The following is a 14,608-nucleotide window of genomic DNA, read 5'->3' on the forward strand; positions in this document are numbered from 1 at the left end:
GACACCTCAAGATAATGATTAAATTTCTCCATTTAATGTTAAGACCTGGGGAGTCATATTCATTGATGTCCTAAACTGAGCCAATCCATATATCCAAGGTCAGGTCTCAACGATGGTGTTTTATCTTTTATTTTTGAGGGGCAGAGTTGCACCCAAGCACTTAGCACATAAATATCCCATGTCCCACATCCCATGTCGTGCAATCGGATTCTGGGCTTATTTTCTGTCTCTGAAATAAGTTCCAAATCTTCGAGAAAACATTTTGCAGGGACCACACCGGCTCTTTTAGAGCCAACACTGACACACAAGAGATTTACACAAGGTTGTACCCGCGAGTTTACTATATTTATTTATATACTAGATGTTTACTTTGCTTCAGAGATAAAAAAAAATAATTATTTTATTTTTTTACCCATAATTTGACTCTGGAGAAACAACCAGCAGAGACACATAACGTGGTTTTTGTGGAGTCCAAAATTTGGTTCTACAAAATAGCGGACTGTGTTCTGTCATGAAATTACACACAAAACACAATTTTGTGGTATATTTATGTGAATCAGTACATACCTTTAACATTTCTTTCCTACCAATATTCTTTACATAACAGCGCTTTTTAAGGCCCAACGTGCACACTTTCTATAGCCCAAAGTGCACAATCTGAAGGCAAATGCCTCTTTCAATGGTTACCTGCTCATTTCCTTTGTTGTCATCTTTATTAAAACACCAAGCTATCTATCATATTACACTTTGACAATTTTGCCATTAAGTAAAAAACAGAAACATTCTGTAGAGTCGTCCATTAAAACAAAACTATTTCAATTTCTTAGTCACTTTTTACATTGTTACACTTTGTCAGTTTGTATTATTAGTCACTTCTTACATTGTTACATTTCGTCAGTTTCTTTTATTAGTCACTTCTTACATTGTTACATTTTGTCAGTTTCTATTATTAGTCACTTCTTACCTTGTTACATTTTGTCGGTTTCTATTATTAGTCACTTCTTACATTGTTACATTTTGTCAGTTTGTATTATTAGTCACTTCTTACATTGTTACATTTCGTCAGTTTCTTTTATTAGTCACTTCTTACATTGTTACATTTTGTCAGTTTCTATTATTAGTCACTTCTTACCTTGTTACATTTTGTCGGTTTCTATTATTAGTCACTTCTTACATTGTTACATTTTGTCAGTATCTTGGTCACGTTTACTCTTTGCTTTGTATTGTACGTTTATTAATGGTGGCCTAATTTTACTGTATTTTCTTACTGTGAGCACGGAAAGAAATAACTGTTTCACTGAATTGAATGCAAAATTGAGAAACTATTTTATGAAGTTTTATAACCTACCTGTGGATCCAATATTATGAATAATACCGATGAGCTGGACAATGACAAGGTGTTTCCGTCTGAAGCCGACTCTCTCTCGGAAGCACACGAACAGCATGTTCTCTATCCCCTTGAACACTTCAGTAAGACCCTGACGAGTGCCGCCACAGAGTCTACACATGGCGTTATCTTCATCTGTTGGTCGATTTAAAGGCACTGGACACTATTGATAATTACTCAAAATAATTATTAGCATAAAACCTTACTTGGTAACGAGTAGTGGTAAGAGGTTGATGAAATAAAACATTGTGAGAAACGTTTCCCTCTGAAGTGATGTCGTTTTCGAGAAAGAAGTAATTTTCCACGAATTTGATTTCGAGACCTCAGATTTAGAATTTGAGGTCTCGAAATCAAGCATTGGAAAGCACACAACTTCGTGTGACAAGGGTGTTTTTTCTTTCATTATTATCTCGCAACTTCGACGACCAATTGAGCTCAAATTTTCACAGGTTTGTTATTTTGTGCATATGTTGAGATACACTTAGAGAGAAGACTGATCTTTGACAATTACCAATAGTGTCCAGTGCCTTTAAAGGCGCATATAAAAGAGCTGCTTTCTCACAATATTTAACATAGCTTATTCTCAAACTGTTTCTGAACAATGTGTTGGGTATTTTTTTTTTGTCATTTAATATGGTCGTTTGCTTGTGTTTTTCAAACATGTCTGTCCGTTTACTATAGAGTTTGTTGCTTGTTTTGTTTGTCATTGTAAGGCACCTCACTACGAGCCTCGACTTCTACAAGATGCCTCCATCCTTTGTTGTCTGCTATCTTTCACACTTACGACAATTTGTTATTGTTTATATCAATTTCTTGCATTTGCATTGTTCAAGTTTGTTTTCTTCAAGAAAGTATGGAAATAAATGTGAGTTTGAATTGAACAAAAAATGAACTGAATTCATTGACATTTTACCTGTCTTGTTTTCCTTCCGTGTTGATGCGTCATCCGTCGTTTCGTCTCCCTCCTTTTCTGCCCCATCCTTGTGGTGGTCTTCCTGCTCGCTGTGTTCCCCCACCCCGTCCTCTAACTCTAAATCACCCCCTTTCTCGTGGTGATCCTCACCTTGACTCTCTTGAAGCCAGACAGCTACATAGATAACAATGAAAACATGGATACCAGCTATGATATAATAAACAGAAGCGAAGCCTTCTCTATCAATCAGAATACCAGACAAGAAAGCACCCACAGGCCCGCCGAAATATGACATGGACTTGATCACTCCCAGTCGCTTAGTCCGGTTGGTTCGGTCGGTTATGTCGCACAGGTAGCTCTTGGCTACCACATACGTTGTCACGACATTTCCCGATAGTCCAACAATAAGTTCAGTCGCAAGTAGATACTCCAGAGGCATCAGGGTTATCTCTGACTGGATTATTAACGCAACCGCCCCGAAGATGTTTCCAACGGACGGGATGATTAAGAATACTCGACGCCCGAGTTTGTCACTGAGCGGGCCGTAAAGGGAGGACACAACCGCCCCGGGTATTAAGAGTGCCATCTTCAAGTAGAAGTTCCAGTAAGCTGTGTCGGCTTGGATATCATTCTCAACGTCGACAGTCATATTGTGATTGCATGTCGTGGCGTTGTAATTGAGGAGACATACTTTGTGTAAGACGAGGAGTTGGTTGGTTGGCTGCCGCATGAACGTCGTCATCGAGATGATGAACATTATTGGTTCGACACTCACATGCCTCAGAATCTCGTAGAGAGTCTTCATAGAGTCCGTGAATTTCATGGTTGGTTGAAAATCTGAGGAAAAGATGAGCCAAAAAGAGAGATACAAAATAATGTACAGTTATGATTAATACACACTCATCGCACCGATATCTGCGTGTCGTAGCTGAGCGGTTAAGATCATCGGACTCCAGCTCATGTGTTTCTGATCAGCAGAATGTGGGTTCTAAGCAACACACTTAAAGGAACACGTTGCCTTGGATCGGTCGAGTTGGTCTTTGAAAAGCGTTTGTAACCGTTTTTTATAAAATGCATATGGGTAGAAAGATGTTGTAAAAGTAGAATACAATGATCCACACAAACATGCCTCGAAATTGCGTGGTTTTCCTTTTACTTCGTCGACTAACACGTCGGCCATTTATGGGGGTCAAAATTTTGACTCCCATAAATGGCCGACCATGTTAGTTCGCACAGTAGAAGGAACACCACGCAATTTCGAGGCAAACTTGTGTGGATCATTGTATTCTACTTTCAAAACATCTTTCCAACCATATGCATTTTATAAAAAACGGTTACAAACGCTTTTGTTTTGACCAACTCGTCCGATCCAAGGCAACGTGTTCCTTTAACCATTATTGCTGCGTCCTTCGAAAGCGACGTAAAGCCGTTGGTTCAGAACATCTTGCAATGCAGCCGAAAACCTTCCGACACCCCTATGTTCTGACACCCCTATGTTCCGACACCGCTATGTTCCGACACCCCTATGTTCCGACACCCCTATGTACCGACACCCCTATGTTCCGACAACTGAACCTATATTCCGACACCCCTATGTTCCGACACCCCCTAATAGGCTATGTTCCGACAACTGAACCTATATTCCGACACCCCTATGTTCCGACACCCCTATATTCCGACACCCCTATGTCCCGACACCCCTATGTTCCGACAAGTTAATTTCGCATAAGTTATTTTCGCACAATATTACTATGTTGAACAATAACAAAAACACAACTAGTGTTACAGGTTTCCCGGCAAATTTCGGCGGGGAATAGGCCTAAGTTTGGACATTCATGAGTCGAATTTGTACTATTTTTTTTAAGTGAAGTAATCACATAGTAGTTAATCGAATCACACATGAATTTGTTGCATGTGTTTCATTTGTTGTATGGTTTCAAAATTCAGGTATGGCTCCCCGAGTAAGCTGGCAACAAAACACACAAAATGTTGGTGCAGGTTGTCGGAACAGAGGGGTGTCGGAATACAGAGGTGTCGGAACATAGGGGTGTTTGGGTTGTCGGAACATAGTGGTGTCGGAACATAGGTGTGTCAGAATATAGGGGTGTTGGAACATAGGGGTGTCGGAATATAGGTTGAGTTGTCTGAACATAGGGGTGTCGGCACATAGGGGTGTCGGAATTCAGAGCAGTCACCCTTATCAATAAGTACAGGGGGGTTGCCGGAAGTGTCTGATATTGGCTTCTGAGTGTGCCGCAGCACCTTTAACCCATGGTGCTACATAAATCAGTCTCATAACAATTAAAAACAAAGTATCTCTCTTTGATCAATGTCTCTCTTTGTTGAGCTATTGACGTTGATGTAGTGATTGAACAGCTCATTAAAGGCATGGACACTATTGGTAATTACTCAAAATATTTGTTTGCATAAAAACTTACTTGATAACGTAATGGGGAGAGATTGATAGTAGAAAACATTGTGAGAAACGGCTTTTTCTGAAGTAATGTAAATTTCGAGAAAGAAGTAATTTTCCACGAATTTGATTTCGAGACCTCAGATTTAGAACTTGAGGTCTCGAAGTCAAGCATCGGAAAGCATACAACTTCGTGTGACAAGGGTGTTTTTTCGTTCATTATTATCTCGCAACTTCGATGACCGATTGAGCCGAAATTTTCACAGGTTTGTTATCTCATGTATATGTTGAGGTACAGCAAGTAAGAAGACTAGTCTTTGACAATTACCAATAGTGTCCACTGTCTTTAAAACCAACCAAAAACATCTTACCGTACTCGTTTGGTCATTGATAACTTTATAACAAACACATTCAAGATAAATCAAAGATATTCTACCGAGTTTGCAAAAGACCAGCAAATAAATATCGGAATAGCAGACGACCAAGCAGCCTGAGATCGTGGGTGCAGTCAGAAAACACAGTCAATCAACTCCGCCTGAAATGTGGAATTATTCACCGCACACTACCGTTCAGTCAGCAACTCTTTTGATGCAACGTTGGGTCGGTGGTCGCCAGTTGTCTACACTACACCTTGCTGTGCTATACGATCTTTGCTATAGCATTAAAGATGACAAGTTTACAGTGTGTATCGTTATACATGTACCGAGGCCAGAGAGCAGAACATGTCACTGTCGAGTCGGGACGGGCTGGAGACCCGTGTTACCCTTTTGTTATTCCAATAGCTTTTGAGGCTTAATAATAAAATCTGGACGCTCTACTCTAAGACCATCAATGTGGGTCTTTTACACGATAAAGAAGGCCTTCATAATGGGCATACCTTCTCAGGTGTGTATTCAACCACGAAGGTTGTTGATCCATCCTCTACACACAAAAAAAGCGAATCTTTCACCATCTTGGTTTTGTTCCCTGCATCCAATAGCATCAATAAATGCTAACACTCGCTGCACAAGAAAGAAACCAGACTATTATGTTTTCATTTCCATCCTCGGTTTGGATACAACGATTTTGGGGTAAATGGAGAAAAAGTAAAGAGGGTCTCACCATGATAACGTTATATTGCTGCACCCAATAGCATGTTGTGCACAAGATGCATATAATTAAAAAGTACGTTATCAGTCTCGTGACGATGACCAGAGAGCAGGCTATAGTCGACACTTAAGAGTCAGTTCAGGTGAATAGTTGACATATTTGCTCACGGTCAAAAAATGATTTTTTTTTTTTATACTTTGTGGGTGGAAGGGCCTTGGGGTGCAAGTAAACAAAATTGCATTTTCAATTCCATATATAGCCCGTTGCCATGGGTACGGCTCATTTAGTTTTTTGGCCATTTTAGGCCGATTGTGGGGTCTGAAAAACTGGATTTTAGCTCATACTTACAAGTCCACCCCAACAAAATGCAAAATTATTTCAAAAAACCTTGTATGTCACTACAAAGTATCTTCCTTGAGAAAAAAAATTATTGCTTTAAATATCACCCTTGTGCCATTTTTGCATCGTTTATTACAGTATGTTTTTAGAACTTGCAAAATCGCCATTTTTACCCTATTTTTGGACCCCAAAATGTCAACTTGCCAGGGGTCTCAGAAAATTTTCCTTTGTGTTTAGGCCACTTTAGGCCGATTTGGGGGTCTGAAAAACTGGGTTTTTTTTGTTAATATTTACAACTCCACCCCACCAAAAAACAAAAACATTTCATAAAACCTTTGCCATCACTACAAATTATCATCCTTGGCTTTACTTGAGACAAATGATTGCTATAAATTTCACCTTTGTGCTATTTTTAGAAGGTGCATTAGCGTATGTTTTTAGAACTTGCAAAATCAACATTTTTACCATATTTTTTGCCCTCAAAATTTCATTTTTTTTCAGGAGAATATTTTCCTTTCGGTTTTGAATAGGGCCAAAATTTGTCTTTTTATTTCTGGTAAGAAAAACTTGGGCAACTGTATCCTGATGTAACAGTGCTGTCTCAAAAGTAGACCCTTTTCCCCAAAAACATGGAGAAATGCATTTTGAAATATTTGCTTCATTTTGAATTTATAACAGAAAGAAGTAATAATTCCATCAATCTGGTGGCGGCTTTTCATATAAGCACTCTGTAGGCTTAGTGCATTACCCAACATTGATCAGGACTTGTTGATGACCTAAATCTTAGAATTTGCCCCACATTGGCCCTGCCCCAATCATATTTCTTGACATTGCATAAAACAAAGTTTTGTGAACAGCGCCTCTTTTTAGAAAGTCTTATTTTTTAAATCCCCTTGCACATCAAGAAAGTTTGTGCTGTCTTAATTTTTATTGGTTCTCAGAATATTTCCCTTTTGGTTGTGATTGGGCTATCGTTATGGTTTGCATGTCTGCTGAGGCAAAACACTTTGGTGTTGTGACACTTCTGCATCAAACTTGGTAATTTTTCCGAAAACAAGAAAAATGCATTTTGAAGATATCACTTAGTTTGAATTGATAAAACACAAAAACGTGCATGATCGTTAAACCCTGTTTCCATGCTCTTTAAAGTAACAAGTACAACGTGTTTTTTTTTTAGCCACAACCATGCTTTGCCACTGAGAGTTCTTGTTTCGTTATGACTTCTTTACCTAGTTGTCCAGGGCCCAATTTTATGGCTCTGCTTACCGTAAGCATGTGCTTACGGCAAACGTATTTCACGGGTTAGCGGCGAATTTTGCCTTCTGCGCGTGCATACTTCAAGTTACTAGGCATTTTACGCTTACAAGGCTAGCGCAGAAATTTGGCGCTTGCACGCAAGCGGGGAATCGCAATTGTAAGCGCAGAATTCGGCGGTAAGCAGAGCCATGAAATTGGGCCCAGGTATGATTCACATTGCAAGAAGAGAAGTAGTGCGATGAGCATTCTTTACAAGTTGTCTATACATGGCCTTATAACAGTCTCCTTGGTCCCCTGCCTGCTACCACACTAAACATTTTCATCCCCATCAGAACAAAGAAGCTCTAAAAGTGCGCAGGGGGAAATACTGTCTCCAAAGTATCTAAATGGCCATTCACCTGCTTAAGCCTTCTGTAAGCAGTTCCCTCACCCATGGCGGGGTTCCTTTCAATTGTACTGTTGCAAGCAATAGCAGAGTTGGTTACATGATAAACAATTCAGCAGGTAATGTTTGACAATGTTTTTTGTTGATCGTTCTCAGAGATATATACCAAATATGAAATAGTAAGATAGCGAATGGAAAAAATAATCAAACTAGGATGAATAAACTTTTGTTACTGCAATTGCATCTTACTAATTTAGGTTGAGCAGGTGCAAGTATTTACAACTTCTTTCAATGTTGTTTCATTAAAGGAACACGTTGCCTTGGATCGGTCGAGTTGGTCTTTGAAAAGCGTTTGTAACCATTTATTACAAAATGCATATGATTAGAAAGATATTTTAAAAGTAGAAAACAATGATCCACACAAGTGTCACCCAAAAACATCTTTCTAACGTATGCATTTTATAACAAACGGTTACAAACGCATTTCAAAGACCAACTTGACCGATCCCAGGCCACGTGTTCCTTTTAAATGATCTCTTACGTTCATCTTGCAAATCATTAGTATCATTGTTTTTAATAAGATCTTGGCAAACCTTTTCCAACACTTTTAAGCGAAGGCTTTTTAATTTCCCACATTTGTGTTGGACATGATTGGATGCTCCAAACCATCTGCAGCACAGAAACTATATTGTTCATGATCTCTATCTCTATGAAAAGTTTTACATTTGGTAGCAGGCAGGGACCAAGGAGAGTAGGCCCTGTTGTAAAGAATGCTCATCGCACTCTGCTTGCAATGGGAATCATACCTGTACAATAGGTAAAGTAGCCAAATCAAGAACTCTCAGTGGCAAAGCATTGGTTATGGCTTGGTTGGATACCATTATGTTTAAATAAAAACTTTGTGCTCAATACTCAAAGGGCATGGAAACAGTGCCAGATTTTTACAAGCATGCATTGTTTTTAAAAAAAAATTACTATACTTGAGGCAGGTAGTGTCACAACAGGATACAATAAACCCAAGTGTTTCTCCCCAGAAGACATGAAAACACCAATAATCGCCCCAATAATAACCGAAAGGGAACACTTTCAAAAAAGAGGCGCTATTCACAAAACATTGTTTTATGGAATGTCAAGAAATATGATTGGGGCTGGGCCGCCAAATTCTAAATTTTATGTCATCAATAGTTCCTGATCAATGTTGGGTAATCCACTAAGCCTACAGAGTGCTTAGGAAGAGCTGCAAGATTGATAGAATTATTACTTTTTAATGTTATAAATTCAATATGCAGAAAAAACAATTCAAAATGCATTTTTCTGTTTTGAGAAAAAAAGTATATTTTTGAGTACTGTTACATCAGGATACATTTGCCCAAGTTTTTCTTACCAGAAATAAAAAGATCAATTTTGGCCCTAATCAAAACCGAAAGGAAAATATTCTGAGACCCCTGAAAAAATGAAATTTTGAGGGCAAAAAATATGGTAAAAAAGTTGATTTTGCAAGTTCGAAAAACATACTCTAATGCACGTTCTGAAAATAGCACAAGGGTGAAATTTATAGCAATCATTTTTTGACTCAAGTAAATTCAAGGATGATACTTTGTAGTGATGTAAAAGGTTTTATGAAATATTTTTTTTTTTTGGTGGGGTGGAGTTGTAAATATTAACTAAAAAACAGTTTTTCAGACTCCCAAATCGGCCTAAAGTGGCCTAAAAACAAATGAACTGTTACCATGGCAACGTATTGTATAATGATTTGAAATGTAAATTTTGTTTATTTGGAACCCAAGTCCCTACCATCCACAAAGTATAAGAAAAATATTCCTTTTGTTTCACCGTGGACACGTATGTCAATATTGTTTGAAAAGACCCTTAAAAAGCATTTGTTCACGTTTTGGTGAAAAAAGTCTAGTCTTGAGGCAGTACTGTCACAACAGGATACAATTGCCCAAATTTTTCTCACCAGGTATATAAAGACCAATGTTTGCCCTAACCACACGGAAAGGAAAATTTTCTGAGACCCCTGGCAAGTTGACATTTTGGAGTCCAAAAATAGGGTAAAAATGGCGATTTTGCTAGTTCTAAAAACATACTGTAATAAACGATGCAAATATAGCACAAAGGTGATATTTAAAGTAATAATTTTTTTTCTGAAGAAAGGCCAAGGATGATACTTTGCAGTGATATAAAGGTTTTTTGAAATAATTTTGCATTTTGGTGGGGTGGAGTTGTAAAAATGAGCTATAAACCAGTTTTTCAGACCCCAAAATCAACCTAAAATGGCAAAAAACAAAATGAGCCGTAACCATGGCAACGGGCTATATATGGAATTGAAAATGCAATTTTGTTTACTTGCACCCCAAGGCCCTTCCACCTACAAAGTAAAAAAAAAAAATCATTTTTTGACCGTGAGCAAGTATGTCAATTATATATACCTGAACTGACTCTTAAGAACTCACTCCGTGGCAGTGCAGTTAATAATGATCCTATACGTTAAAAAGTAGTAGTCTAGGCGGATTTTCTACCTTCCGCCCATGGTAGTAGGTAAAGGCAGTGGACACTATTGGTAATTACTCAAAATAATTATCATCATAAAACCTTTCTTGATTACGAGTAAAGGGGAGAGGTTGATGGTATAAAACATTGTGAGAAACAGCTCTCTCTGAAGTGACGTAGTTTTCGAGAAAAAAAGTAATTTTCTACGAGTTTGACTTCGAGACCTCAAGTTTAGAATTTGAGGTCTCGAAATCAAGCATCAGATAGCACACAACTTCATGTGACAAGGGTGTTTTTTTTTCTTTCATCGATTGAGCTCAAATTTTCACAGGTTTGTTATTAGGTGTTCGGCCACCAGCCGAACAACTATTGTTATTGTTCTGTTTTTTTTTTTTAGGTGTTCGGCCACCAGCCGAACAACTATTGTTATTGTTCTGTTTTTTTTTTTTTTTTTTTTTTTTTTTTTTCTGCGTGTTCTTCTCCTCGAACGTTCTCGCGCGATTTTCGCAAAAACTAAAGCTTGTATGAACCTGAAACTTACCATATATATTGATCTTAATGAGTAGACGAAACAGCAACATTTTTGGAATGATGACGTCATTGATGACGTCATTACGTTCAAAAAAACGCTAAAAATTGGAGAGTTCATATCTTGAGAACTACAGATGCCACACACAAGATATTTGGTGCATATAAAAGGTCTTGTAATTAGCTACAAAAGTCGTGCACAACGTGACCTCATGTGACTTTTACTTCCGGTTGAAACCGGAAGTTCAAAATTTCAAAAGTTCATATCTCAAGAACTATATATCATATTCGCAAAATTTGAATATCAGTTTGAAGATCAGTTATCCTGCTCAAACTTTTGCACAAACATAATGCCAGTTGAATTTTGCCTTCTGGTCGTAAAAGCGCGCGTTTGTGTTGACCTCCATTCATTACGCGTAGAAACCAGATAGTATCGCCATTCATTTATGTGAATGCTACTATTGTATTGTGGGTGTGTGGGTGTGTGTGCGTGTAGTTCATGTAGGCCTACATTGTATCCATGCTCTACGACAAAACAGCACTGCGTGGCTGTGGGCATTACGGGTTGTGTATACACATGCAGACTCCGTTGAAGGCGCGCGTAATTCAAATTCCACTACGCTGGGATTCGCCTCATCTTTCTTCGTGCGATTTTGAACAAAATGTTAAACTACTATGAACTTGAAACTTATCATAAACATGAACCTTCATGAGTAGATGAACCCGCAACTTTTTTGGAATGATGACGTCATTGATGACGTCATTACGTTAAATAAACGGTAAATAATTGAAAAATTCATATCTTGAGAACCACAAACGCTACGTACAAGATTCTTTCACTACATGAAACCTCTTGTAATGTTCTACAAATGTTGTACACAACGTGACCTCATTTGACCATTCACCCGAACACCCTGAGTTTGTACACAAACTCTCAAGTTCTAGTTTTTTTTTTTTTAGGTGTTCGGCCACCAGCCGAACAACTATTGTTATTGTTCTGTTTTTTTTTTTTTTTTTTTTTTTTTTTTTTTTTTTTTTTTTTCTGCGTGTTCTTCTCCTCGAACGTTCTCGCGCGATTTTCGCAAAAACTAAAGCTTGTATGAACCTGAAACTTACCATATATATTGATCTAAATGAGTAGACGAAACAGCAACATTTTTGGAATGATGACGTCATTGATGACGTCATTACGTTCAAAAAAACGCTAAAAATTGGAGAGTTCATATCTTGAGAACTACAAATGCCACACACAAGATATTTGGTGCATATAAAAGGTCTTGTAATTAGCTACAAAAGTCGTGCACAACGTGACCTCATGTGACTTTTACTTCCGGTTGAAACAGGAAGTTCAAAATTTCAAAAGTTCATATCTCAAGAACTATATATCATATTCGCAAAATTTGAATATCAGTTTGAAGATCAGTTATCCTGCTCAAACTTTTGCACAAACATAATGCCAGTTGAATTTTGCCTTCTGGTCGTAAAAGCGCGCGTTTGTGTTGACCTCCATTCATTACGCGTAGAAACCAGATAGTATCGCCATTCATGTATGTGAATGCTACTATTGTATTGTGGGTGTGTGGGTGTGTGTGCGTGTAGTTCATGTAGGCCTACATTGTATCCATGCTCTACGACAAAACAGCACTGCGTGGCTGTGGGCATTACGGGTTGTGTATACACATGCAGACTCCGTTGAAGGCGCGCGTAATTCAAATTCCACTACGCTGGGATTCGCCTCATCTTTCTTCGTGCGATTTTGAACAAAATGTTAAACTACTATGAACTTGAAACTTATCATAAACATGAACCTTCATGAGTAGATGAACCCGCAACTTTTTTGGAATGATGACGTCATTGATGACGTCATTACGTTAAATAAACGGTAAATAATTGAAAAATTCATATCTTGAGAACCACAAACGCTACGTACAAGATTCTTTCACTACATGAAACCTCTTGTAATGTTCTACAAATGTTGTACACAACGTGACCTCATTTGACCATTCACCCGAACACCCTGAGTTTGTACACAAACTCTCAATTTCTAGTTTCTGCGTGTTCTTCTCCTCGAACGTTCTCGCGCGATTTTCGCAAAAACTAAAGCTTGTATGAACCTGAAACTTACCACATATATTGATCTTAATGAGTAGACGAAACAGCAACATTTTTGGAATGATGACGTCATTGATGACGTCATTACGTTCAAAAAAACGCTAAAAATTGGAGAGTTCATATCTTGAGAACTACAAATGCCACACACAAGATATTTGGTGCATATAAAAGGTCTTGTAATTAGCTACAAAAGTCGTGCACAACGTGACCTCATGTGACTTTTACTTCCGGTTGAAACCGGAAGTTCAAAATTTCAAAAGTTCATATCTCAAGAACTATATATCATATTCGCAAAATTTGAATATCAGTTTGAAGATCAGTTATCCTGCTCCAACTTTTGCACAAACATAATGCCAGTTGAATTTTGCCTTCTGGTCGTAAAAGCGCGCGTTTGTGTTGACCTCCATTCATTACGCGTAGAAACCAGATAGTATCGCCATTCATGTATGTGAATGCTACTATTGTATTGTGGGTGTGTGGGTGTGTGTGCGTGTAGTTCATGTAGGCCTACATTGTATCCATGCTCTACGACAAAACAGCACTGCGTGGCTGTGGGCATTACGGGTTGTGTATACACATGCAGACTCCGTTGAAGGCGCGCGTAATTCAAATTCCACTACGCTGGGATTCGCCTCATCTTTCTTCGTGCGATTTTGAACAAAATGTTAAACTACTATGAACTTGAAACTTATCATAAACATGAACCTTCATGAGTAGATGAACCCGCAACTTTTTTGGAATGATGACGTCATTGATGACGTCATTACGTTAAATAAACGGTAAATAATTGAAAAATTCATATCTTGAGAACCACAAACGCTACGTACAAGATTCTTTCACTACATGAAACCTCTTGTAATGTTCTACAAATGTTGTACACAACGTGACCTCATTTGACCATTCACCCGAACACCCTGAGTTTGTACACAAACTCTCAATTTCTAGTTAGGTGTTCGGCCACCAGCCGAACAACTATTGTTATTGTTCTGTTTTTTTTTTTTTTTTTTTTTTTTCTGCGTGTTCTTCTCCTCGAACGTTCTCGCGCGATTTTCGCAAAAACTAAGCTTGTATGAACCTGAAACTTACCATATATATTGATCTTAATGAGTAGACGAAACAGCAACATTTTTGGAATGATGACGTCATTGATGACGTCATTACGTTCAAAAAAACGCTAAAAATTGGAGAGTTCATATCTTGAGAACTACAAATGCCACACACAAGATATTTGGTGCATATAAAAGGTCTTGTAATTACCTACAAAAGTCGTGCACAACGTGACCTCATGTGACTTTTACTTCCGGTTGAAACAGGAAGTTCAAATTTTCAAAAGCTCATATCTCAAGAACTATATATCATATTCGCAAAATTTGAATATCAGTTTGAAGATCAGTTATCCTGCTCAAACTTTTGCACAAACATAATGCCAGTTGAATTTTGCCTTCTGGTCGTAAAAGCGCGCGTTTGTGTTGACCTCCATTCATTACGCGTAGAAACCAGATAGTATCGCCATTCATGTATGTGAATGCTACTATTGTATTGTGGGTGTGTGGGTGTGTGTGCGTGTAGTTCATGTAGGCCTACATTGTATCCATGCTCTACGACAAAACAGCACTGCGTGGCTGTGGGCATTACGGGTTGTGTATACACATGCAGACTCCGTTGAAGGCGCGCGTAATTCAAATTCCACTA

At 38.3% G+C, this 14,608-nt stretch overlaps 1 protein-coding gene across 2 annotated transcripts in view; it reads right to left on the minus strand.

The window, feature by feature from the left end:
- Positions 1 to 14,608, minus strand: part of LOC139938391 (lysosomal proton-coupled steroid conjugate and bile acid symporter SLC46A3-like) — a 33,366-nt gene that overhangs the window by 13,753 nt on the left and 5,005 nt on the right. The window contains exons 1-3 of one of the 2 annotated variants that reach the window (XM_071933872.1): positions 5,150 to 5,457; positions 2,301 to 3,137; positions 1,349 to 1,522 (exon numbers count right to left, since the gene is read on the minus strand). In XM_071933872.1, coding sequence (XP_071789973.1) covers positions 1,349 to 1,522; positions 2,301 to 3,123 — 997 coding nt within the window. In that variant the 5' untranslated portion in view covers positions 3,124 to 3,137; positions 5,150 to 5,457. Of the gene's footprint in view, positions 1 to 1,348; positions 1,523 to 2,300; positions 3,138 to 5,149; positions 5,458 to 14,608 lie in introns of those variants that run through there. The other variant, XM_071933883.1, reaches the window with a different exon arrangement.

The sequence above is a fragment of the Asterias amurensis genome, chromosome 1 (genome assembly GCF_032118995.1).
Source record: "Asterias amurensis chromosome 1, ASM3211899v1".
NCBI classification, from domain to species: domain Eukaryota; kingdom Metazoa; phylum Echinodermata; class Asteroidea; order Forcipulatida; family Asteriidae; genus Asterias; species Asterias amurensis.